The 26,633-nt window shown below is 45.7% G+C and overlaps 2 protein-coding genes across 2 annotated transcripts in view; one reads left to right on the forward strand and one right to left on the reverse strand.

Annotated features, from left to right (window-relative positions):
- LOC103628330 (remorin 1.4) overlaps nucleotides 1–1,162 on the reverse strand; it is a 28,801-nt gene extending 27,639 nt beyond the window's left edge. Inside the window, exon 1 of the mRNA XM_008648550.3 lies at nucleotides 1,144–1,162. Coding sequence (XP_008646772.1) covers nucleotides 1,144–1,162 — 19 coding nt within the window. The remainder of the gene's footprint in view (nucleotides 1–1,143) is intronic.
- A 1,590-nt stretch (nucleotides 1,163–2,752) lies between these two features.
- LOC100191872 (uncharacterized) lies at nucleotides 2,753–26,633 on the forward strand. Its single transcript, NM_001137296.1, has 2 exons — nucleotides 2,753–3,707; nucleotides 25,857–26,633. The coding sequence occupies exons 1-2, from the start codon at nucleotides 2,834–2,836 to the stop codon at nucleotides 26,144–26,146; spliced, it is 1,164 nt and encodes a 387-aa protein (NP_001130768.1). The 5' UTR covers nucleotides 2,753–2,833; the 3' UTR covers nucleotides 26,147–26,633.

Consider the following 26,633-nt stretch of genomic DNA (forward strand, 5'->3'; position numbering starts at 1 on the left):
TTCTGCAAGCACTTCAAAAACGATAAGCATCTTTTCTATGAACCATATGGTTATAATGGAAATTTGTTGTATTGCGGCATATGGTTCTTAGAGAGCACGACAGCCACATCGAAGATCTGTTTGGTGGTCGCGGAGAAGGGCACGTCTTTGTCGACCCCCATGTTACGACAATATAGCCATCACTCGTTTCTTAAATTATGTCAGCAATTTTGTTCACCTTGCTCTTTATAGACATAAACAATCTAGACAATAACTAATCAAGAAAACACACCTCCGAGTAAGTATAACATACTGTCTAATTCTATAAGTATTTTACCTTCAGAAACCTTAGTCAAACTCAGTGATCCAAGATCTGTCACCTTTTAAGTTGCCATTCATCGTTGTTTTTGCTACCTTACCGAAGTATGATAGTGTATAAAATACATGCAACCACTTATATATTATAGTCTTACACTAATTCAACTACAAACTAATGATTAATGAGCTTACTTTGGTGACAAATTTCCATGAATGATTGGCTCAGCTTTGCACTCAGAGATAATTCAGTCTCCTGAACAAGGAAACAAATCTGGAACACTCTGTTCGGTTGCGTTCAATTGTAGAGGAGCAGAAACAAGCTTCATAGTGTTGTTTGAATTGTATCCAGCTGAATCGATACAAAATTGTTATATGAAAACAGATATACTTCCACAGCAAAAAGAACAATCCTTCCATTCTGATGAACAAGCGAGTAATGAGTATATTTTTTTCTACATGAGTATATTTGAATATTTGATAGAGTATTCAGACACATTGCAATGTCAAGAGCAAATCTTATACCTCACTAAAACTTCAGGTGCCCTTTCATCTCTACGTAACTGGATAATGACCCTAATTAGTAATAAGGAAAAACAGATATAGCCATCAATAACAAAGCCATCATAGTTGTTTTGTTACATGAGTGCTATTTGAAAGAGAATGGCTTGAGAAACCAATTGAAACTGAATACAAGTGTTTTTCTTGTTCAAATGTTCAGTCAGTTACTATCGTCGATTCTCACAATCTGTAACACAAGCCAGATCCAGGAATCGGTAGCCATATTCCAGACCCAAATCTAAGTGCATTCCAGCTACTCCCTCGCGAACAAGGACGGTACCATCTCACCTGTAGAGGAGAGCGGCATGGCGCGTGCTGCATAGGAGGCTGGCGTCTTGGGGGCCCGACAGCGACAACGATAGACATGCGCAAAGCAGGGGCTAGGGTTTGGAGGCGGTGCCACTCGACGGTGGGTCTCTCTCTCTCTCGATGGCAGTAATTGAGATAGATGGGGTCGATTTGATTTGACCTAGGGACAGAGATGGAGGGCAGGACCCAGATTCAACGCGAAGGGAAGAGGAGTGCACATACCGGGTTGGTGCTCATCAGGGGCGGACCCAGAATCGCGGCATCACACGTGGGATCTGTCTGCCTAGTGTGGAGGAGGCCGTGCGGGGGAGAGAAGCCTGCTCGTCGCGCCTCCTCGAGAGGGCGACGACGGAGATAACCAGATCTTGGGATTTGGGGTTGGTGGGGAGAGGGGGACGCGACGAGAGGGACGACGAGAGAGAGGAACAAGCGGACCTTTGAAGGCTCAACCGAGCTGAAGGAAGGCTTCACTCCCCGTGCTCCTGTTTCGCGGCGCATGGAGGAGAAGCGAAAGCGCCGGCGCGGGCGCTAGGAACCGGAGGAGGTCCGTCGCCTGTCCACAGCAGCAGCAGCAACGCCTCGAGAAGCACGTCGATGGTGCTCCGCTCATGCTCCCCGTGCTCCTGTTTCGTGGCGACGTTGGGGACGGGTTGGCGCCTGAGCCGCAGAGAGGGGGGGGGGGGCGCCGCGGGGACGAAGCAGTAGCGGCAGATGCAGCACGCTCAGACTCAGCTGAAATGGAGAAAATGTTTTCGGATCCGTGACCTCGTGCACGCGTCGGCACGCGTGCGGCCGAGAGCCCGAAAGGGTTGACGTTTTAATAACTTAGATGCGTGATAGTCGTGTGTGGTGCGAATGTGCGATCTCAAAGCCGCGTCTCTCTAGCGCTGTTCATAGTCAAGACGGGGCCAGTCAGCCGGCTAGTCAACAAACACGTTCAGTTGGCACGTTCACAGAATCACAGGTCCCAGGCCAGTCTGTCAGGGTCCGGTCTGGTACCCGCGATACTAGGCAGCAGGCAGCAGCACATTGGGCATGTTTGGTTCAGCTTTTTTCTGACCAGCTTTTCTGAAAATCTAGCTGTGGGAAGAATCTGGCTGTGGAGAGAATCAGAGTATCATTACGATTACTTGTGGAGGAAGATAAAGTTGTTTATAGGGCCTAAGATCTAGAAAGTGACGGATTCCTACTATTACAACGACTCAATCGATTATGTGTTTATGTTGATTTTGGATGGTTTTTGCCTCAACGAATTTTATAGAAGCTGGCTGAAAAGCTGAGCGTTTGGCAGTCCGCAGCAGCTTTTGGTGGCCAGAAACTGCCAAAAGCCGAAACAAACAGGCCCATTGTTTGTTGGACTGTGTGCACGGGAGGAACTCGGCTGAAGGGTGGGTCCAGTCCAACTTTGTTCGGCCAGTTGCCACCGCCGGCCCAGCAGGAGAAAACATTCCATGGCCACCGCCCACCGGGTCCGTAGGAATAAGGCCCAAGCGGCCTCTGTCCACTGCGATGCGTGGCCGACCCGGCACTGTTGTGTGCCGTCGTGTGCAGGCCACCAGTCTCGGGTTCTCGGCTTCACGACAGTCGACAGCAGCACACACACTCGGGTCTCGAGCTCCCTCCCCCCGCGTGTCGCCCTCGACGGCGTCGCCGCGCCGTGCCCAGCCCCATGGATCCCGCCGCTGCGGACCGGCCGTGTGTCATCCAGTCGCTCCCGGCGAACTGCAACACCCTACCGCCGCCCCTGGTCCAGGCACTCCCGGCGAACTGCAACACCCTACCGCCGCCCCTGGTCCAGGCGCTCCCGGCCAAGACCAACCCCAGCCAGCCTTCCTCCCCCACCGCCAAACGCCGCCACGCGCCTCCTGCGCCGGGCTCGGGCCCGGCGCCCCCGAGCCCGCGCCGCACCCGCTCGGGTGGCGCGCCGGAGTGGACGCCCGCCGAGACGCTTGCGCTCGTCGCCGAGGTGGCGGCCGTGGACGACGGCTGGTCCCGCTCCGTATCCGCGTTCCAGAAGTGGGCCATGGTCGCCGAAAACCTCGCCGCCTCCGAGGCCCTCTTGTCGGGGCCCGGGAGCCGCCGGAGAGGGCGCGGGAGCAAGAGGACTGCCGGGGAGTGCCGGCGCCGCTGGGAGGCGCTGGCGGCCGAGTACGGGGCCGTGCGCCGCTGGGAGGTGCGCACCGGGGCGACGTACTGGGAGATGGGCGCGGCGGCGCGGAGGAAGGCTGGCCTTCCTGCCGAGTTCGACGACGAGGTGTATGGGGCTATGGACGCGCTCATACGGGTCGAGGAGGCGCTGCTTGCGGATGCTGCTGGCGGTGGTGCGGGTGGGGAGGATGTAGAGGGCTTGGTTGGCGGCGGCGCCGGCTGCGTTGGCGTCGAGGTGGGTAAGCAGGATGGCGGCGACTCCGTTGAGGCTGAGGTTGGCGAAGAGCAGGTGCAGCAGGATGCATCTGCTGGAGAGGAGGAGGAACAAGACGTCGATGAGGATGTGGAAGAAATGCAGGAGGATGGGGGCAATGCTGGTGCTTCAAATGACCTTGGTATGTGCAAATCATCCACTTTTCGCTTTTGAATTTTCTGATTCAGTTCTCATGTGTGCTTATGATCACGATGCCTTGCTCTGCTTACCAAAGATGTAGTCTGGTTATGAAGCTTATGTCAAGTCTGCAATGGTGTGTCATTGTATGGATGTGACTGTGCAAGTAGGATGATTTATATCAGAAAAAAATGGGGAGATTCAGCAAGGCATTTGACATAGTGATTGCCCTAATATGGATTTTTTTTTTGTTCTAGGGGATTCCGTCCTTAGTAACCGGGAACTGGGAACTTGGCCACGTTCCTCGTTCCGGGAACGTTCGTTCCGTTCTGGGAACGTGGGAACAATCTTGTTCCAGTAGTGTTAAATCCTAGTTTTTGTAGCGTTCCGCGTACCACGTTCCCGTTCCTCGATCCCATCGATCCGGGAACCTGGTTACTAAGTTCCGTCAGTGAAATTAGATGTCAGTCAAATATGCCAATACCTTTTATTTAGAAAAGGGAATATTGTTAATATTCCAGCTTCTGCATCGACCATCGATAGATACGTGGCTGTTCAAACTGTGGGTTCCACTCTGAAACGAAAATCTCACATCCAAAAAAAGGTTCACAAAATTAAGCGCTCAACCTACGACAAAAAGTCCAGCCATTATTCTAAAAGATTTCCATCATTGTCGTGTCAAACACACGACAACAACACTTTACTTGAGATCTGTCCTCTGAAGGTGATCTGCAAGGGAGCGAAAACTCGTTCATTGTCAAAAAGAACTTCATTAAGGTTTAACCATATAGCTCAACAGAGGGTACATGCTCCAACCCAAATCAAGTTCTTAAGTTTAAAATTTAACCCCTATAGCCAATTGCCAAATATATGTTGGATGCTCAAGGGTGGTGTAATATTAAACGGAATTTGCACACCTCTCCAAACACACCTAGCGATATGACAGTCAAAGAAAAGGTGTCGAATGGATTCATCTAGGTTACATCCACAACATTTAAGACCCCTTCCTTTTGTTTTTGCTAAATTATCCTTTGTTAGAGCTATGTCTTTAACTAAGTACCACATAGTAGCTTTAAATTCAAAATTGGGTGATTTCTCGAAACAATGTTCGGAGCGACCAAAGTCCTATACATAGAGCTGACCGTAAACTGACCATGCTGGAGGAGATCCCACACAAAAGTGTCTCTCCGATCAGTTAAACGAATAGTAAACACGCTAGCTACTACCTAGTTTAGAGCAGCTAGATTGTTTTATTAGGAATGATCATATCATCGTAAGAAAAAACCTCAGACAAAATATTCCTGTCGTACTCTCTACATCCCAAATTATAAGTCATTCTAACTTTCTCAGAGAGTCAAGTTTAACAAAATTTAAAGCATTTAAAACAAAATTTAAAGAATCTCAAGTTTAACAAAATGTATACAATAAAATAATAACATTTATAATATCAAATAAGTATAATTAGATTCTTCATTAATTATATTTTCATAGTATACCTATTTGATGTCATAAAATATTTGTGATTCTCTATAATTTCAGTCAAACTTAAGATGCTTTGACTCTCCAAAAAACTTGGAATGACTTGTAATTTGAAACGGAGGGAGTATTTGTTACTGGGGAAACAAGGCTCATGCTCATCCTTTCTCATGACCCATTGTAGTGCCCAATTATGGTACCTTTTCCTGTTTTGTCATATTCACTCTTATGCTGTTCTTTAGCTCAGGTTGTAGATCCTGAATGATCCTTTTTCCACAACTCAGTGTCCAATGCATGTAGCATAGACTCATTAGTCTGTTATAGTTTTTTTATATAGGACAAACAGCTTATGAAACCAGGTAAATGTGGACAAACTCTAAAAACAAGCGGTAAAAGTTTTTCAAAATTCTCAAGAAATTATGAGACATAGGGATGCATGTCCTATATCTGTGTAAAATTAAACATCAAACCCACCTCATTGGCAAGACGAAAACTTACCATCATATAAAAGAATAAAAAGATTATCAACATTTAGCTTCACTAGATTTGCTCTCTTTGATGTATTATGATATATACATGTCACTAGGTCAGTGCCCGTGCGTAACTTATATATACAAATGTGTGTTATACTGTTATGAGATGGAGGACGACATCCACGAGCCGTCCGGGATGACGTTGAAGAGAAACTCGGGCCTATGACGCACGAGCACTCTGAGTAGTGTAGTATACAAGATTTAACAAGACAATTTAAAGGCAAAAATTCAAGAATAATCTTTCATAGAACATCATAGTTTAGATATTCAAATCAATAAATATAAAATAAACATAAGCATAAATGTTTATTTAATCTATTTTTTCCATAATAGGTTGAGGTACTCTTGTATATTTCCATAAATGTTAAATCGCGAGGGGAATGGAATGGGAATGACGAATGCACGAACGTGGAGAGGGCGACACATGAAACCGCTGCCAGAGATCGACATCATCGGTTGGGAGAAGACTCTGAGCGTCCCTAGCGATGCGGGTGGGCCACAGGCGGAGGTGGTTGCGGCTGGGGAGCAAGGATTGCGTGTGATTGATTTAGAGCTCGAAGGTTACTGGGCGGTGGTCAGCTGTGGGCCCATGTGATCGGACGGTCCAGATTGACCGAAGGCAGAACGACAGAACCAGAGAGGCAGGCTACCCTTGTAGCCTTAATAAGTAGTAGAGAAAAACAGGTGCAGTCTTAGTGATATCCAGAGCAGCTCCATTCTTTAATCATATATCCATCAGAGAAATTATACAATGAGTCAGTGACATCATTTCTGCAGGAGTAATGTTGCAAGATGCAAGAGTTTAAAACGAACACCACTACCTCGTATCAATATGATAAGAGCATGCTGGAAAAATATATAAAGATACATGAGTAGGAAGCTCGTTTCAATGAAGGATTTCCAATATTCTGTATAACATCCCATTTGAAATTGCTAGAAGATATGTAAGTAATCTGAGCATAATATGAGAGGTAACAAATTTAATTTAATAATCAATGTGTTAATAGATGAGGCTCGTGCGTTGCATGAGAACATATAATATCACAATAACTTATATACAAATGAGTGTTATACTACTATAAGATGGAGGACGACATCCGCTAGCCGTCCGGGATAGCATCGAAGCGAAACTCGGGTCGCGGTCGAGTGCGCTGGCCCTATGGCGTGAGGTCGCTCGTCTAGGTGCCGCGTGAGGTGGAGGGGACAGTCTCGAGGAGGGAGCAATCTCCGAGGGCCAGTGGTGGAGTGGCGGCGCACGGTCACCGAGCCGCTCGCCTTGCGGCAGCGGAGGGATCAGATATACACACGACGCAAAATTTAAAGTTAAATGAGTAGAGTTGAATGTTGTCCATGTATGTAAATTGAGAGTTGAGACCTTTGACTCCGATTGTAAATACACGAGACCATACAGAAAGTAAAAGTGTCGACAACAATCACTTTGTCGCATGACACTATGACAGCAGGATCTGATTCCTCCGGCTAAGAGCAGGCACTCTGTATTGGAGGGATCAGGCTCTGTTGAATCATGATCTTCAGGTTCAGAATAGCATGAATGAAGGTTTACAAGGGGCTGCATTCTTTGATATGAAAAAGCAAACACATACATCAAATGAAGGTAAAGCTAAGGTGAAATTCTGTAAAAAAATCTTGAAATGCCTCATGTAGCAACAAAATGATGGAATGGCCAAACAAGGAGTACCACCTAATTAATACTTGCATAACTTGGTAATACACAGTGTTATTGATATACACAAATTGAATTGTGCGGCAATCTTATGGAGCTTACATGTATCGAATGTCACTTGGTCAAAGGGGTACATTTAAAAAGGTGAGTCTCTCCTTAGTCCTTACCCTCTGGAGAGCCCACTATTTCATGAGTTGTACACAACAATATTTCATGAGCTGTACACAACAGTATTTCATGAGCTGTACACAAATTGAAAATAAAAATATTGTACAAGGGTGCATTTCATGGCATACAAAGTCACATTGATTCTAGAGCTCGTGGTTCTTGCATATATATCTTAACAAGATGATGGATCCATCAACTTCACAAATGTAGTTGTATACTTGGTTGGCTGTACCAATCACGAACTGACAGGTTCCCCTTGAATCTGCATGTAGTGTGACACTGTAGTACTCAAGATGATCTGCTACGCTCATCCCATAGACCCACTTTTTCAAGAAAACACAAATAATATGAAACACACATAGGAAATAAATGTCCAAAATAGATAGACTAATATGTACCTGCTATAGGTCGGGTCCTCACCAGAATCATCACATACAATCTCATTTCTGGCAACTACATTTCCATCTATGCTCTCATGAAGTCAAACCTAAAGATAAATAAATACAAAAGAAATGGATGGACGCTAATCTATGAAAAGTACGCATCTCTATAAATTCTTTTCGACTATAATCAAATACATAGCTCTCTAGCGAAGTGTTGGTATGTCCATTCACTTAGGTAATAATAATACGGTGGTAATTGCGGCACAATATCGTTCTGATGGCTCACATGGATTGTTCTTGGGACTTGTTCGCCAATGCATACAACAAAAGCAGGATTGCCTATCCGAGGCTGTCCAAAAGTCATGTGCTCAACGTCCTATGATCCAAATTTAACATGTAAAAATGTAGAGATATCAATGAAGCCAACCATCTGATATATTAACAATACATGCGATGGTATCACAAAACAAGTACAGGTTATTTGTAGAGCATATATTGAAATTTGGTATAATAAATCAAGTACATTAAAAATACTTACAAATAGACTAAGGGCACAAAATAAAGCTAGATCCCCTCCAATGGAGTGTCCCACAACATTTACAGGTAGATTTCCATATGTTTTTCTTGCCCATTTAATAGACTTCAGGATCTCATATAGCAGAGTTGTATTATCATATGCAGAATAAAACCTATGATAGACCTGCAACATTAGACAGACAAGCAACAGGCAAACACAAGTCTGGCACAGGAAAAATGATAATAAAGAGTGACATATTCAAAGATGCATATATGCTATCCCAAACATTCGGTTTTTCCAAGGGACTCCATGTCTGGCACAGAAAAAACTCCACAAGTGTTAATCTTTTGCCATCACTTAGAGCAACTATACATGTGAGAATGATTATGTTTCCATGCTTAGCACATATCACCACCGTGAAATCTACACATCACATCGTCTATTACCAGGAGTTGGCATCAGGACTAAAGAGTGAAATACTTGACAAATTGTTAGGCCTAAATGTGTTAAATTTTGTTATGAGTCCAGTCAAGGTTAGTAGCCACTCTGCACATAGACAGAAACATGATCCCCATTCACCTCTACTGGGCAAAATAGTTATACTGACTCTGTCAAAAATTAAAATTTGTTTTACCTTTAAATGAATTAATACAATAATTAATGTATTTGTTTCATATATGTGTCTAGATTCATCATCGTCCTTTTGAATATAGACATAAAAACAAGAGCTACAACGACTAATATTTTGGGACGGAGAGAGTATTTGTCTTGGTTTAGAAGAACTACGGATGGCAGACTCAAACTCTGAAGCAGTGAAGCCTCGAGGAGGGTGTTTATTGCTCTGTTATCTGGACCATTTTGAATGATACTACGATAGAATTGAGCCTTCCAATGTTCGGGGTTTCCTAACCACAATCGTGTACTGCCTTGCAATCCTCTCTAGAGCAAGGAGGGCCTCTCGGTACCAAAACATCCCATATAACTTTAGCTTTCAAGGCAAAAAATATATTTTCCTTCATAAGATAAAATAATAGTAACATTACACAAAGAACTCACAAGGCAGAAGGAGCAACGATAATAGCATACGTGGCCCAATTTATTGTCTTATTTTGTTTTTATATTACTTTGTGTTGATCTTCTACAACTACTTTTGTGTGATATATCATGGCTTATCAACTCAAGGCAAGAAGCAAGGCAGAAGGAAATCAGTGCAGCCTAGCAGTAGCAGCTCTAATGTTTTAAAATATCATAAGTTAATGTCAAGGATATTAGCTTTGACATGCTTGAAGTTTTATAGACCAATATAAGATTATCAATCATGAGCTTGTGATGAAGTTAGAAACTAATTTCACCTGATGCATTTGATTGTTGTCCTCAGCAGCAGGCTCACTACTTCCATCACCCATATCAAAAAGCCCAACAACCTGTACAAATAATGTTGTTTAGGAATTCAGACATATATAGAGGTCAAATAGAGGAATTTCAGACAATGAACAATTATCATCATCAATAGGCTAGAGTTCAAATTCTTAATATATGAACTTGACATATAATAGTGCCTCTAGCAGTGTCGCCTTAGTTTAAAAGCAGTAATATGGCATAGAGAGGAGTGGAGAGGAGAGGAGAGAAGAGAAGAGAGGAAATAAACAATATCTATTGCTTTCCATATAAACTCACAAAGTTATATATATTCCAATCCCATGGAGAGATGAGGGGAGGAGAGCTACAAAAACCAATCCTGTTCTGTTTCTCCTTTCAGGCCTAACCCTATGCAGCAGCATATTCATCCAAGAAACCAACAACCTGTAACATATCCCTTATTATCCTACCCACTACAAACTTGTCATTAAAATTAAATTCAGTACTGAGTACTGACTAATATTATCTCGATCAATCTTCAAGGACATCGAACTCGATTTTGCTATGCCACAGAGAATGGTGCATGTGGACCCTTCTTCCTTATATGCATCAGGTGGTCTAAAGTTGGCTTTAACCTTTAGCCCACCTTACATTAGAGATTTGGACATCAAAAGAAAGCTAAAACATTCTAAAGCTTTTAGATCTCTAAGTTTAGAAGATGGAGGCAAACATGCCCTAGAATATTGGAGATCGCAGCTGCTGCTATCACCAAGTAACACACTAAGATATCGAAGACCGCAACTGCTGCTATCACTGTTTAAAGTACAGGATTCAGTGGTGGTGCTTTTGCTTCTACCTTAACAACTAAGATCTCAATTGAAAGTAGCCTAGAGAGGGGGTGAGAAGATGAATATGTAAAGACTATTTCACTTCTAGATATACTCTACGGAAAAATCTCTATGTCAATCTTGCAAGTAAAAATATCTTAAGTTAAAGACAAGCAAGAACACAAGACACAAGATTTAATCCGAGGTTCGGCCACACCACAAAGGTGTCCTACTCCCCGTTGAGGAACCCACAAAGCGCCAGGTCTTTTTCAACCCTAATCCTCCAAAAGCCGACCACAAAGGTGAAGGCAATCTCTTCTTATCTCAGCTCAAGGAGCGGGTGATACAAACTTCTTGGGGTCGTCCACAATTTTGGAGACTCCCAAGCAACCTCAAAAGATCTTGAAACCTAGGGTTTCAAGAACACAAAGAAAGCACAAGAGGGGTTTGCACAAGCTCAAGTCTTTTAAAAAAAGATGGGAGAGGAAAGCCAAATCGTGAGCACAAGCACAAACCTCACACCCAAGAGCTCCTCCAACAAGGTTGAATCTTGAGGAAGATTTAAGTGTGAGAGAGATGGGAGAAAGGAGTGCTCTGTCTCAAGTTAGGTGAGCAATAAATGTATAAGTGTTCAACAGCATTGAAGAAATGGGGAGAGGGTTCTATTTATAGTCACGGCTCAAAAACTAGCCGTTTGACCAGGAATCCCGCAGAAAATCGGTCAGCAGACTGACTATAAATAGAACCCTCTCCCCCTTTCTTCAATGCTGCTGAACACTTAAACATTTATTGCTCACCTAACTTGAGACAAAGCACTCCTTTCTCCCATCTCTCTCACACTTAAATCTTCCTCAAGATTCAACCTTGTTGGAGGAGCTCTTGGGTGTGAGGTTTGTGCTTGTGCTCACGATTTGGCTTTCCTCTCCCATCTTTTTTTAAAAGACTTGAGCTTGTGCATGTAAGTAGAGGGACTCTAACTCTCATCAAGAGGATGACACTATGAGTTGGGGCAATTTTTCTGTTTATTTCCTCAAACACTATACAATGCCATACCCATCTAAGGGTTGGAGACCCATATTTATTAGCCCTGGAGGCTGCACTACCACACCTTCTCACACACACTACACAACAGGATTGTCCTCTAGATGCTAAAGAGACTACAGAGGACAGTCAAAAGCGACTGTTGTCCTCTAGATGCTAAAGAGACTACATAGGACAGTCAAAAAGCGACTGCTGTCCTCTAGATGCTAAAGAGACTACAGAGGACAGTCAAGCTGTCCTCTAGATGCTAAAGGACTACAGAGGACAGTCAAAAGTGACTGCTGTCCTCTAGATGCTCAAGACTTATTCCATCATTCTCCCTCTAAGTCTTGGGCGTCGTCTTGTGGGAAAGTTGGGCCATTCCGGACCTGGAGCAAAGCTCAACAAACTTGATCTTCCCAAGGGGCTTGGTGAGCAGGTCTGCAAGCTGATCCTTGGTGTTGATGTAGCGCGCCTTGATGCTCCCTTCTGCCAAGCAGTCTCGGATGAAGTGGTATCTCAGCCGGATGTGCTTGCTCCGTTCATGGAACACGGGGTTCTTGGCCAAAGCCAGAGCGGACTGGCTGTCCACCCTGAGTTCCACCGCTCCAGTGTCTCTCCCGAGGAGATCACCGAGCAGTCGAGCCAGCCAGAGTGCCTGAGTCGAAGCAGTGGACGCCGCTATGTACTCGGCCTCACAGCTGGACATGGCCACTACCTGCTGCTTGACCGACTGCTAGCTAATGAGGCACTTGCCGAGGAAGAAGAGGATCCCGCTTGTGCTCTTGCTAGTGTCGATGCCACCGGCGTGGTCGCTGTCGCTGTACCCAACAAGGTGTGCCTCCCCAGGGCACCTCGGGTAGTAGAGACCGTGGTCGAGAGTCCCCGCAACATAGCGGATGATCCTCTTCACAGCCTGCTCATGCTCCGTCGTCGGTCGCTGCAAGAACCGACTAATGTAGCCGACGGAGTATGCCAAGTCAGGCCGTGTGTGGACGAGGTAGCGAAGGCTCCCCACAAGACGCCGGTACTGTGTAGCATCCACCTCCTCCGTCGTGCTGTCGCGACTCAGCTTTAGCCTCTCCTCCATCGGAGTGAGAGCTGGGTTGCAGTCGGTGAGCCCAGCCAGCTCAACAATGCGCTTGGCGTAGGCGGTCTGGCGAAGTGTGATCCCGGAGTCTCCCTGGTGCACCTTAATCCCCAGGTAGAAGGAGAGATGCCCCAGGTCACTCATTTGGAAGGTGGCCTTCATCTCTTCCTTGAACGCTGTCACCTCTGCATCCTTGGCGCCGGTGATCACCAAGTCGTTGACGTAGACACCCACCAGCAGGGCATTTTCTCCATTGCCCCGCCGATAGATGGCCGCCTCGTGCGGGCTTGGCATGAAGCCCATCCTCTTGAGCGTGGAATCCAGCTTGGCATTCCACGCCCTTGGTGCCTGTCGCAAGCCGTAGAGGGCCTTGCGCAGGTGCAACACCTTGCCCTCCTTGCCAGGGATCGCAAAACCTGGCGGCTGGTGTACATAGACCTCCTCCTTTAAGTCGCCGTTAAGAAACGCCGACTTGACATCCATGTGATGAACATGCCAGCCCTCCAGGGCTGCCAACGCGAGGAGGAGTCGCACGGATTCCATCCGTGCTACAGGGGCGAAGGCATCGTCGAAGTCGATCCCCTCCTGCTGCAAGAAACCGCGTGCCACCAAGCGAGCCTTATGCTTGACGATGGCGCCGACTTCATCCCTCTTCAGTTTGAACACCCACTTAAGGGTGATCGCGCGATGACCATGAGGGAGATCAGCGAGCTCCCAAGTGCGGTTCGTCTCAACCGCGTCCATCTCCGACTGCATCGCGACACGCCAAGCCGCATGTTTCTCGGCCTCTGCGAAAGACCGAGGCTCACCATCATCGCATGCAAGATGCAACTCTCCTGCCAGAATGCGAGATGCAAGGCCCGGCACCGACGGGTCGATGAGAAGGCCCTCCACCCTTCGATACCGCAACGGCTCGCCGTCGTAGCACGCGTCGACGCGCTCCTCGTCGCGGGAGAGCGGGGTCACGAGCTCCACTAGGTCGTGCTCGACACGAGCTGGTGTCGGAGAGGACGTTCCTGGAGAGGGTACCGTCGGTGCTGGAGTACGTGGTGGCGAAGAGCTCGGTGTAGCCGGAGTCATGGCTAGAGTGCGTGGTGGTGAAGAGCTCGTTGTAGCCGGAGCTGGAGAGCGTGGCGCTGGAGTCGGTGGAAACTTGGGGGCTGGGGTAGACCTGCTCGGAGAAGAGTTGCCTACTCCCCCAGCTCCCTCAAAGTGGACGTACTCGACGGTGAAGTCGTCGTACGTCGGAGTCGTGCCGTCATCCACCGCCTTGTCCCACGCCCATCCTCGCCCTTCGTCGAACACTACGTCGCGCGCCGTGCGCACACGCTGTGTTCCTGGGTCAAGGATGCGGTAGGCCTTCGAGCCCTCCGCGTAGCCAATGAACACCCCCGGGATGCTCCTGTCGTCGAGCTTGCCGATGTGACCAAGCTCCTTGGTGAACGCGAGGCAGCCGAAGACCCGTAAGTGAGAGACCGCCGGCTTGCGCCCATGCCAAGCCTCGTACGGTGTCATCCCGTTGAGTGCCTTGGTGGGCGAGCGGTTGAGGATGTAGACCACTGTCACCACCGCCTCTCCCCAGAAGACAGCCAACATCCTCTCTGCTTGAGGAGAGCCCGAGCCATCCCCACAACCGTCTGGTTGCGTCGCTCGACGACGCCGTTCTGCTGCGGGCTGTACGGCGCGGAGTAGTGGCGCTGAACGCCCTCATCCGCGCAGTACGACGCGAACTCAACCGCCGTGAGTGGAGGCTGAGGAGGTGGCTCATCAGAGGAGGCAGTGCCACAGACCCTGAGGGAGCCCGCTTCGTACGAGCAGCTGGGTTGGAGGAATCAACCCAGTAGGGTATGTAGCGGGAGTGTTTGACAGGTTTTTCGAAGTGAGTCTGGGTGACCACTTCGATCATCTTCATGATAAAGGGTGCATGAAGACACCCTTTAAGAGAAGACCAGGAAGCACGAATGATCTCTTTCCAGATCATGTCAAACACATTAATGCGAGCGAGACTGTTGGGAGCAAGGAGGAGAAGGAAGACCCGACTCTCCCCAAGGACGTTCATTTGATTCCCGCCCTTCGGGAGAACGGTCATCCTGGACAAAGAGTTAAGGTACCTGTAGTACCTATGCATGTTAGCGGTCGTCCAGATCTCCCGATCCATAGAGACATGAATAAATTCAGTCTCTTCCCGCATGGGCAGCCTAATGTCATGGACTCGCATGTTGCTGCCCTGAATATCAGCATCAGAGAAGCCCAGAATATGGGCAAAACGACGGTAACTGACTTTGTGCCAGTTCCCCTGGATGAAGAAATACATGACAGAGTAATCATACCCATCGGCTTCTTCATCTATTTTCTTGACCCAGAGGGTGGCATAAAACTGAGCTACCACCTCGTCGTTTCAGGGGTATTACATGGTCATAATATTTTTTAACCCCTTTCTCTCCAAGTTGCGGAGAGCTGACGTAATGTCAGCATCTCCAATGTTCTCACATCCTTCCCAGTTAATAAACCGATCCCTAACGACTGGGTGTTTATTGGACAAAATGACTGAATTGTAGAAATCAGTCTAGAAAAGATTTCAGAACCGAGGGTTCTGGACACCAGGATGACGAGGAGTGAGAGAAGGATTAGTGAACCTCGGGCGCTGAAGGGTGTCCACTCCCTTCAGAGAGAAGTCGACCGGAGGTTCATTTGGTCCGCGAGTAACATTCGCCGGATGCATGTGCACACCGGTGATGTAGAGTGCATCAGACGTCGAAAGATCAACGAAGTCGTCGAATGCCCCATCCTCCTCCTGGCAAGGAGCATATCCAGAGGAGGAAGTGCTGCGACGAGGTCGAGTGGGCCAACTTTTTGGCGCCTCCCGCGAGCTGGCTGCGAGGGCATAGAGGAACCCTCTCCTTCCATCCTACCAGAGCCGCGTCCTCTCTTAGAGAGGGAACGACGAGGCGGAGGAGAGGGAACCGCAGATTCCTCCTGAATCTCATCCGAGTCGCTGCTGAACTCAATCACGGATGGGTTGCGGCGATGCACCATGTTTGGAGAGCCTTTGGAAAGTTGGATCGGTTGAGGTGAGTGAGTGAGGAGGCTCAAACAAGGCTGAGAGACTAAGTCTTGAATGGTTGTGAGTGAGGGAAGAGAAGTGGGGGGCATATAAATAGGCAGTTGAGCTGGTCACCCAGGACCGGTCAACCGCTATTGAACAGCGTGGTCTGAGGACCAGAATCGGTCAAGAGGATAAAGTCGAAAAAGTTCTGACGCATCTGAAAAATTTACAGCTGACAAGTCTGAAAAGTGAAAAGCAGATTCTATAAAAAGTAAAAGCTGAAAAAGGCGCTGCACAAATTTCTGAAAAAGTGCTTCAAAAAGTGACTAAAAAGACGCTGAAGTGACCTGACAGGACATTAAATAAAGTTGCAGATTCCAAAAGCAAAAAGTCAAAAAGACGCTGCACAAACGTGACCTGACAACTGCAAAAGCTGTTGCGCGACCTGAAAAAGTGGTCTGAAAAGGTGCTGACACGGTCTGCAAAAGGACTGCGCAGACAGAAAACTGGCAGGCTGACCGGTCAGAACCAGACCGGTTCAACCGGTTTCGACCAGGAAAGTCCTGGTTATTCCTAGTTAAAATCAGCTGAGCTGAAGTTCATCTCCGAAGTTCAGCTGGCCTCCTCCAGCTGAACTAGAAAGTTCAGCTGGCCAAGCCAGTTGAGTTTCGAGTGAAAAAAAAATTAAAAAGTTTTAGCACTAAAATTCATTTGAATTTTAACATTTTTCACTAAGATTTGAATGATCATCACTAAGCTTTAAACCTATCAAACAAAGAATAGTGAATAAAGCAATCTTTGTGTCCGTTTAAAGTTAAGTTGCGAGAATCCAAGATATTTAATTCACTCCTAAGAAAGCAAAATCTAGTCTCATCGAGGGGTTTTGTGAAGATATCGGCTATTTGATTTTCTGTGTTTACATGACATAATTTGATATCTCCTTTCACTAGCAGCTTCTACTTGCTCATTTTACACAATGGTTGGCATATCTTGTGGTAGAAGCTCTTCTTCAAGAATTGGATGACTTGAGGTTGATGGGTTTGCTTGGATGCAAGGATTTTCACCAACCACTCTAGCACTCCCATCAACAGCCCTATTTGTCATCCAAATTCTCCCTTCATCATCGTCCTTTTCTTGTGGCTTCACCTCACCTATTGCAAGCTTCTTGATGGCTTTATTTGGTGGGATTTCATTTCCTGCAATATCTTTAGAAACATGCCCTTGCGAGCCATTAGATTCATCAAATGTCACGTCTATCGCTATTTCAACAAGACCGGTGGTATTGCTGAAAACACGATACCCATGCGCATTTGATGCATAACAAAGCAAGAAACCCTCGTCCACTCTGGGAGCAAACTTTGATCTCTTGACTTTCTTGTTAAGAATAAATCATTTACAACCAAATACTCTAAAGTAATCAACTTTAGGTTTGTTACCAGTGAGAAGCTCGTAGGCAGTCTTCTTGTACATCTTGTGAAGATAAAGTCGGTTGATTGCATGACAGGCGGTGTTGACCGCCTCAGCCCAAAAATTGTTAGGGGTCTTGTACTCATCCAACATGGTTCTAGCGGCTTCAATTAGTGTTCGGTTCTTTCTTTCCACAACACCATTTTGTTGTGGAGTGTAGGGAACCGAGAACTCATGTTTGATTCCTTCTTCGCCTAAGAATTCTTCAACACCTGTGTTCTTGAATTCTGTCCCATTGTCACTTCTCACTTTCTTGATTTTAAGCTCAAACTCATTTTGAGCTCTTCTCATGAATTTCTTCAAGGTCTCTTAGGTTTCACCTTTGTCACTCAAAAAGAAAACCCAGGTGAAGCGAGAAAAATCATCAACAATAACTAAGCCATACTTACTACCACCAATACTGATGTAAGCCACAGGTCCGAAAAGGTCCATGTGAAGAAGCTCCAAAGGCCTCTTGGTTGTGACCACGTTCTTTGATTGATGTGGAACGTCATGTTGCTTCCCCGCTTGACATGCGCTGCATACCTTGTTTTTCTCAAACATGACATTTGTTAGTCCAATAATGTGATTATCCTTTTGAAGTTTGGCCAAGTTCCTCATGCCAACATGAGCTAGCCGGCGATGCCAAAGCCAACCCTTGTCGGATTTTGCCACTTAAAAAGTCTCAGGCGTCACTCTACTAGTTGTGAAATCAACAAGATAGAGTTTGCCCTTCAAGCGACCTGTAAAAGCAACAAAGGAATCCTCCCTTATAAGAATCTTCACATCAACATCAGTAAATATACAATTATATCTCATTCCACAAAGTTGTGAAACGGATATCAAGTTATAGCTTAATGAATCAACTAACAAAACATTTGAAAGTGATTGGTGGTCAGAGATAAGAATGTTACCAACACCAATCACTTCACCCTTGCCACTATCCCCAAACACAATTTCTTGTGTTTCTTGGGTTAGTTGCAAGGAGTGAAACATGTCTTTCTCCCCGGTCATGTGATTTGTACATCCACTGTCAAGCACCCAGCTTGACCCACCGGAGGAGTAGACCTCCAAAACAGATTTAGGCTATGCTTTTAGGTACCCAAATTGAATTGGGTCCTGCAGTGTTAGTTATAGCTTTGGGTACCCACACACTTATTTTCATGACTTTTCTTTTAGTGTAGGCACCCACATATTTAACAACTAGTTTTCCTGAATCCCAAGTCAACATATAATCACAAAGGTAAAAATGCGAAATGGGAGCTCTAAACTTTTCTCCACTTGTGGAGACCACATCCTTCGTCTTGCCTTTTGTGTAACTCAAGTTTACCTTTGCTTGAGTTGACTTGTTATTTGAGGAATGAATCCTCCCCAAGGCATCATATAGGGTGGTTCCCTCTATGAACTTGGGGGATCTCCACCCCTTATGCTCTATGCTAGGAATTACCTTATGTGAGTTGTACCCAAGCCCTTTTCTCCTATTGTTAAGCTTCAAGGACTTGTACTTGGGTTTAACTTTCTTTAACCCATCATTGCTAGAACATTTCTTCAAAATTTCTTTGACCTTAACCTGTGGGCTTTTCTTCCTTTCATGGTTAGTCAAATAACAAGAAGCATGGTATTTGACACAATGTTTGCAAATGATATTATTTGAAGAGCTAGACTTACAATCAATAAAGATGAAACATTAATGTTCTTACAATTTTCAAGTTGCACTTGAAGTTCTTGATTTTGGACAGTCAAGCTTAACATGCTTGATTCAAATGTGTCCTTTTCATTTGCAAGATTAGCTATATAGGTTTTCATATTCGACATTTTTTTTTCTTTATCCTCTATAGTTATCTTGACTAAAGATACTTCCTTAGTCAAGGCTTCTAGCATTTCATCTTTATTGAGTAGCAATTCTTGAAGCTCTAGGTTTCTCTCATTTTCAAGGATGAGCAAGTCTTCTTGAGCATCAAGAGTTGCTTTTCTTTTATCTAGCTTCTCCATTAGTTTAGTAATTACATTGTATCCATTTAAACCAAAGTTTTTAATCATCTTATTTTTCATTGCAAGTTGTTCTTCATCATCATTAATAAATTCATCATTAAATAAATGTACCTTGTCTCCTTTTGCCATGAGGCAAGTTGGAGTGTAGGAGTCGTCATGGAGGTTGGTGAAGAGTTGCGAGCTTGAAGTAGATTGGATGACAACGTTTGCCACCACTTCCTCTTCTTCGGAGCTAGAACTCTCTTCATCTGAGTTCCATTCTTCACCAATATGGTTTAACCATATTTCTTCTTCTTGAAATATCCCTTGTTCTTGTCTCCCTTTTTGAACTTGTCCTTCTTGTATTCCTTTTTGTTAGGACAATCCGCTATGAAATGACCGGTTTGGCCACATTCATAGCATGCCCTCTTCTTTCCTTTCCTTTGAAACTTGTCATTTTTCCTTACAAACTTCTTGAATGTTTTGATGAACATAGCTGTGTCTTCATCACTTGAGCTATCTTCATCACTTGATGTCTCGACCACTTTCTTTGCCTTGTGGTCTTTGTTCTTCTTAGGGGTGTCTTGTTCATTTGAGATCAAGGCATGAGAGTCTCTTGTCTTGATTGGGGCTTCTTCGGATTCATGTTGTTGAATCTTTGCAAATAATTGATGAGGCGTCATTTCCTCATAGTCGTCACGATCTCTTATCATCCTTGCTAGACTCTTGTCCTTTTCTTTGTATGCTCTTATGAATAGTCTAGTGACCTTAGAGTCACTCCAATCTTCACTTCCAAGCACTCTTATTTTGTTTACCAACACAATTAACCGATCAAAGAGTGATTGAATTGACTAACCCTTAGTCCAATCATATCTAGCAAGCTCACTCTCCAAAGCTTCAATTCTATGTCTCTTAGCTTTGGGGTCTCCTTCATGTGACATTTTAAGAATATTCCAAATGTCACGAGCATCTTCTCTTCCTTGGACTTTCCGGTATTCTTCCGGACAAAGACTTCATTTTATTATGCTCACCGCTTGAGCATTGCGGTGAACTTCTTGCATCATTTCCGGAGTCATCTCTTCTCCTCGGGCGGGCATATGCATACCTACATTGACAATCTCCCAAAGACTAGGATGTACACCGATTAGATGCGACTTCATCTTATCGGCCCACTCGTCATAGTTCAACTCACTAAGAGTTGGTAACTTTCCAAGTGGGGCGGAAGAGAAGTTGGGAATAAAATTTCTAGAATAATCAAATTGAACTTTATTGAACTCGTTACCTTTACTTTTGGTGGATGATCCTTCGGTGGTGATACTTACCTTGCTCATCACCTTTGACACCAAAAGTTCTACCAAGTCATCATTGTATTCAAATTTTCCCTTACCTTTATCTTCTTCGGCCTTTCTTCTTGATTCTTCTTCTTCAGTCCTTTTCTTAGCATCTTCCTCTTTCATTTTGAGGAACATCTTCTCGGCAATCTTCATGGCGAGGTCGAGGATCTTGGGGTCCACTTCCTCACCGGAAGATGTGATGGGGATTTCCTCGAGGAGAGGATCCACATGGTCCCTTTGAGTAGACATGATCGTTTCCTCACGCGGTTAAGCGTAAAATGAGGTACGAAGCTTTGATACCAATTGAAAGTAGCCTAGAGGGGGGGGGGGTGAATAGGCTAATCTGAAAATTTTCACAAGAAACTTCGAAAGATTGTTAAATACACAGTTCGATTGGTGCAGGCCGGTTCAACAGCTACGTGCGCAAGTTGAACCACTCTGAACCAATCCAACTGTTTTATAAACTTTAGACTATAATCTACTCGAAAAAGTATTTCGCGAGTCCTTTTGAGAAGTAAGGTATAACTAAGAATGAGAAGATGAATATGTAAAGGCTATTTCACTTCTAGATATACTCTACGGAAAAATCTATATGTCAATCTTGCAAGTAAAAATATCTTAAGTTAAAGACAAGCAAGAACACAAGACACAAGATTTAATCCGAGGTTCGACCACACCACAAAGGTGTCCTACTCCCCGTTGAGGAGCCCACAAAGGGCCGGGTCTTTTTCAACCCTAATCCTCCAAAAGCCGACCACAAAGGTGAAGGCAATCTCTTCTTATCTCAGCTCAAGGAGCGGGTGATACAAACTTCTTGGGGTCGTCCACAATTTTGGAGACTCCCAAGCAACCTCAAAAGATCTTGAAACCTAGGGTTTCAAGAACACCAAGAAAGCACAAGAGGGGTTTGCACAAGCTCAAGCCTTTTAAAAAAAGATGGGAGAGGAAAGCCAAATCGTGAGCACAAGCACAAACCTCACACCCAAGAGCTTCTCCAACAAGGTTGAATCTTGAGGAAGATTTAAGTGTGAGAGAGATGGGAGAAATGAGTGCTTTGTCTCAAGTTAGGTGAGCAATAAATGTGTAAGTGTTCAGTAGCATTGAAGAAAGGGGGAGAGGGTTCTATTTATAGTCACGGCTCAAAAACTAGCCGTTTGACCAGGAACCCCGCAGAAAATCGGTTGAACCGCCCCCTGACAGGTCAGCAGACTGTCTACCAGTCTGACTGGCAGACTGACTGGCAGACTGACCTGCAGGCTGGTCAGACATGATAGGACCGGTTGAACCGCCCCCTAGGGCAGTTGAACCGCCCCTGACAACCCTGGTGACCTGACTGCCGGTCTGACTGGCAGACTGCAGGTCAGAAGTCAGAGGGGTCAGAGACCAGTTGAACTGCCCCCCAGGACCAGTTCAGCTGGTCTAGACCAGAGAGTTTAGGAGAGAAAACCCCAGCTCAACTGCCCGGGGGCAAGTTCAGCTGGTGTATGGTCAAAGAGGTCCACAGCTGAAGTTGAAGTTCAGCTGGAGTTGAAAGCTCAACTCAGCTGCAGCTGAAGAAGCTCAACTCAGCTGAAGTTATGTTCAGCTGGAAAGCTCAGCTGCAGTTGAAGAAGTTCAACTGCTTTTCAGTAAAAACACTCTAGGTTTCTCAAACCTAACCATGGTCAACCAAATAATGTTAAAGTGATTTTTGGTTTTCAAAAATAGCTTTTGAATTTGGGGACTTGAGCTATAGCAAACACCTTTACTTGTGCGGAAAAGAATAAGGAAGAATTACATCATGCAACACAAGATTTTACATAAAATTTTATACGTCTGTTGCATGAAGTCCTTGGTGCTTCCTTAAGTTCCTGTTTCTTTCTAATCATACATTGGGAACAGAAACTGTTAGTACTCTTATTTGTTTTGTCATTAAATCACCAAAACCCTCACTTGGGGTTGATTGCACTTACATCAATCCATCTTAATTTGTCCAACCGAACTCTGAATGAAAAAAGGAATCGCATTTCAGGAATGATTGACGAGTTAGCACAATGCAGGTTCAGAACCTTTGGTTATTTCCAAAATAAAGACTTGCATGTATGGCTATAACAATTTATACTTTTAAAAATGGATACTTATTGAGACCTGATAACCACATTCAGCTAGCTTAGCAGGAAGGAGCATGCTAACTCATAATGCCTTGTAATTACTGAATACTGATGAACCAGCAAAGCCATACCTCATTGATATCCTCAAGTAGCTCTGACAAACAAATTAGGGGACATGACAAACAAATTAGGGGACACTACCTCTGCGTATCTGCACAAGGGCCCAAGAGAGGTGGGGCCCGGCCATAGGAACGGAGCTCAGCTCCCACACCGTGCACCAGTGAATGCGAGCAGCTGGTCTGGCCTTCCAGTAATCCGATCTGCATGCAGGGTGATCCAGGATTCACGTGGATAAGGATGAAATCAAGAGAGCGCTAGCTAGGATCACACGCCAATAGCACAAGGAAGGAAGGAATGAGCGAGCGAACCTTGAGGAAAACATCGCCGACGGGCTTCTTTGTGTGGCTCTCCGTCGTTGGTCGCAACCCCCGCCACCGCCCTCACTCGTCGCACATCGCGCTGTGGTCACGGTCGGGGCTGCCCTTCCGTCCGGTCGACCGGTCGAGCATGGGGCGATCAAGCAGGACTCGAGGAGGAGGTAGCGGATTTATGGCGACGGATCGGGGTAGCGGGGCCGAGTGTGGGTTGTTGGCTTGTTGCGCCCGTGGGCGTGGCAGGCGGGGGGTGGGGGCGGGCGGAGGGATCATGAGCTAGAGGGGGAGATCGTGGAGGGAGTGGGCAGTTTGGAGGGAGATCGTGGGGGATTCCTTTGCGCGGGCGTCTGGGAATGAGCGGGTGCTCCTGAGATGGCTGAGATCGACGATGAACAGGAGAGCACGGGACGAAGACGGCGCTAGCAGGAAGAGCTAGAGGGCGAGGGCTCGCTGGGCAGAGAAAGCAAGGGAGACTGGCCCTAAAGCCAAGCTGGGTCAGGGTAAGAAGTGTGCGGCCTCCTGGCAGCTACTTGGGCCGCACCAAAGAAACACAGCCCACGCGACCTATGTCGTCGTCACGGCTTGCACATTTTTATGACCATACCGGCCAGCCAACATAGCTTCTACCGGCTTATAAGCCTTCCTTCTTCAGAGAAAGCAATCGTGGTCAAATGCTCCTGCCAGTGTCAAATTGAGGCAACTTTTTGCGCGAGCAGACGTGGGTCCGGTGTGTGCAAAACTAAGGGTGGCTGTCACGTGGGCGCCTGTAGTCTGCAATGTGGGCTCAACGTCCGGAGTGTGTGATGGCTTGCACGATAGGAATGGCTGAATGGGAATGGGGGATTTTGTCACATGGGACCGGAGTGCCCCAAGTCAGGAGTTGCTCGACGTCCCGCGTCACAGAATGTGATGGTTTGCCGGACAGCAGCGGCGGAGGAGCCATTATGGCTTAGTGTGGCATCAGCCATACCTTACTTTTAATAACTCTCATATCTTCTACTATAACAACAAAATAAGACGTGGTGTGGTGGATATGTTGTCTCTAATCTAGCAGTAGGTCTTGAGTTCGATTAACAATTCTTGCAGATTTCATTTTTTGAGTGCCGGAGAGGGATCACAATTCTTGCAGATTTCATTTTTTGAGTGCCGGACAGGGATGAGGGCAAAACAGGAAATGAAAAAAGGCAGAATAGAAAATGGCAGGCTACCCTTACAGCCTTAATAAGTAGTAGAGATTTAATCCATTGTTACTGTCTTGTGGTCAATAAAATATGAAGCAATTTTCTTGCTTCAATGCAATAATAAGGTGATTCCCAGTTGAAAGCAGTCAATAGAAGTGATTTACATTTGTAGCTTAAAATTCCTCAAAATATTCATATCAAATTTTAAGATGTCTAAGGTGTGTTTGGTTTAGCTATAAATTTTTGAAAATCTAATTCTAGCTGTGAGGAAGCTGCTGCGAGCTGACAACTATTGGAAAGTTGAAATTTGTTTGATCAAAACAACTATCAACTATAGATTATGTAAGAGTATGATGGTTTGGCAACATGGTAAGAGGGGTGCCGCGCCTTTCGTACGAGCCGATTTGACAGTATGCCATCGCCGGCAAGAGGGTAGTACACCATGTCGCAGGGGCCCTACACCCGTAGTGCTAGGCCCAAGCGTCTTGGCTGTAGTCATGCCCAGTCCAACACATACATGGCGGCGTCCTACACAAGTAGTGCGTATGGCAGCAACTAAAACGATAGGTGTTGCATCGTCGTTTTTCATGGGGATGGAGCCTCACGGTCACCGAACATCAAAGTGGGGGCTAGAGAGGTGTTGAAGGCAGCAACATTAGATATGAACAAACGACATGGATGTTGGGCGATGAGCAACGTTGAAAGGTCGACATGAAAGAGGTACGATGGCTAAGCCACGTCGCCGACCTCCGAAGTCCGACATAGAGAGGCAGTGGCAACTCTAGCCGCCGTTGGGAGGCGCCGTCAGGTGAGAGTCAAGCGACAACTCGGGTGAGGGCCTCCAAATAGAAAATAAAATGATTTGGTCCTATTAACAATGGCAATTGGGTAGTATCTTCGAAAATTTGGATGACTGGAATCTTAAAATATGGGTTAGAAGGAGATTCTAGATTGAACTAGAGGAATATTCTGCTCATGTACACCTTTGGTTGGGATCCAAGATATCTAGCTTAAAAAACTGAACCAAACAAACCCAAAATTTGTAGGATCTGGTTAAAGCATCTTGTCCTATATGGAAATTTTTGGCATAAAACAGTCGATTAGAAGTGATTTAGGTTTGTAAAATTGTACCGAACAATATTTTTGTAGCTTTAAATCCTAAAAAATATTCATATCAAAGTTTAAGCCGTCTAAACTTCGTCGGATCTGCTTAAAGCCTCTTGTCCTAGTATGGAAAGTTTTGACATAAATATAATTTCATGAATAGTATCAACTAGCCAATATTTGTAGCAAACGGGCATCAATAGTCAAGTAACACAACATTGCATTGTTTGATAATGTGCACAATCATGTTAGACATAGATGGCATGCTTCGAGTTTAAGAACTGATTTATGTTCATCAAATGTACGTCTGTTCGGGGCGTCGAATAGATGGTGTATGCTGCAATGAGCCAACACAATACGAGTTCCCTGTGATTTCAAGTCCAAACTCTGATCCATAGCTTGTACTACCAGCCTGTATTCTTGTTCCTTTTGTCTTGTCTTATTTTTGTTGCTGCTGCCTTACTTTCTTCGCAATATATTTGTGTTGAAGGGCATGAGACGGGGACGAGTGTGGAACCCGAGAGAAGCCAAGACATCGCATCGGAGCTGGCGAACAAGTTACACGATAACGCGCAGCACATACATGCCATACTGAAGGAAGAGGCTGCCCAGGATGGTGGCCAGAACCATGATCTCGGTAGTTCGATGCTGCCTGACGCAATGGAGGCCGCCCGCCGAAAAGCAGATGAGCTGATCCAATCGCTCGGTGGGCTCGTCAGCTACCTGAACCAATTCACCGAGCTGGTCAAGGAAACTGGGTTTGAGAACATCGCGACCTGATTGATGCGTGAGACGCAGGGCTTCCTTTGGAGGGTTAGATCTTAGCGCTGTAGTTTCGTTTCTGTGTGTCCGTCATCTTTGTAAATATGACGGCGCTGTATGACGACCACCACCCAACCCGACTGGTGTAGGGTTTGTAGCAGACACTGTCTAGGTGTCTCGACACCGCTGCTGTTCTGAGGGCTTCTGGCCCCCTGATTAGTGAGATGAGATGCTCACTTCTGTTCGTTTCAGTTCTGTCCCTGAAAGAAAATTCCCTGATGCTGAGAGATTAGTTAATTTGGTAGCAGTAGCAGTTGTTCTCAGATGCATCACATATTCACATGTGAGACATAATATGGGAGGGTGACGCAGGTGTAGCATCGTCCACAGTGAGGATTTGTGAAGGAGGTAGGTGTCCTGGGATATGGCATTTGTTTTTGTTGGGACCTGCTCTATTTCAGATGTCTGAAATATAGTATGTTTATAGATACCGATCTTTATCGTT

This window comes from Zea mays, chromosome 5, assembly GCF_902167145.1.
Source record: "Zea mays cultivar B73 chromosome 5, Zm-B73-REFERENCE-NAM-5.0, whole genome shotgun sequence".
Classification (NCBI taxonomy): Eukaryota; Viridiplantae; Streptophyta; class Magnoliopsida; order Poales; family Poaceae; genus Zea; species Zea mays.

What these genes read in the sequence shown, in the direction of transcription:
- LOC100191872 (NM_001137296.1), top strand. Translation starts at nt 2,834, where the DNA reads ATGGATCCCGCCGCTGCGGACCGGCCGTGTGTCATCCAGTCGCTCCCG. An exon ending in TGGTGCTTCAAATGACCTTG is followed by an intron (nt 3,708 to 25,856) that starts GTATGTGCAAAT and finishes TTTGTGTTGAAG; the next exon opens with GGCATGAGACGGGGACGAGT.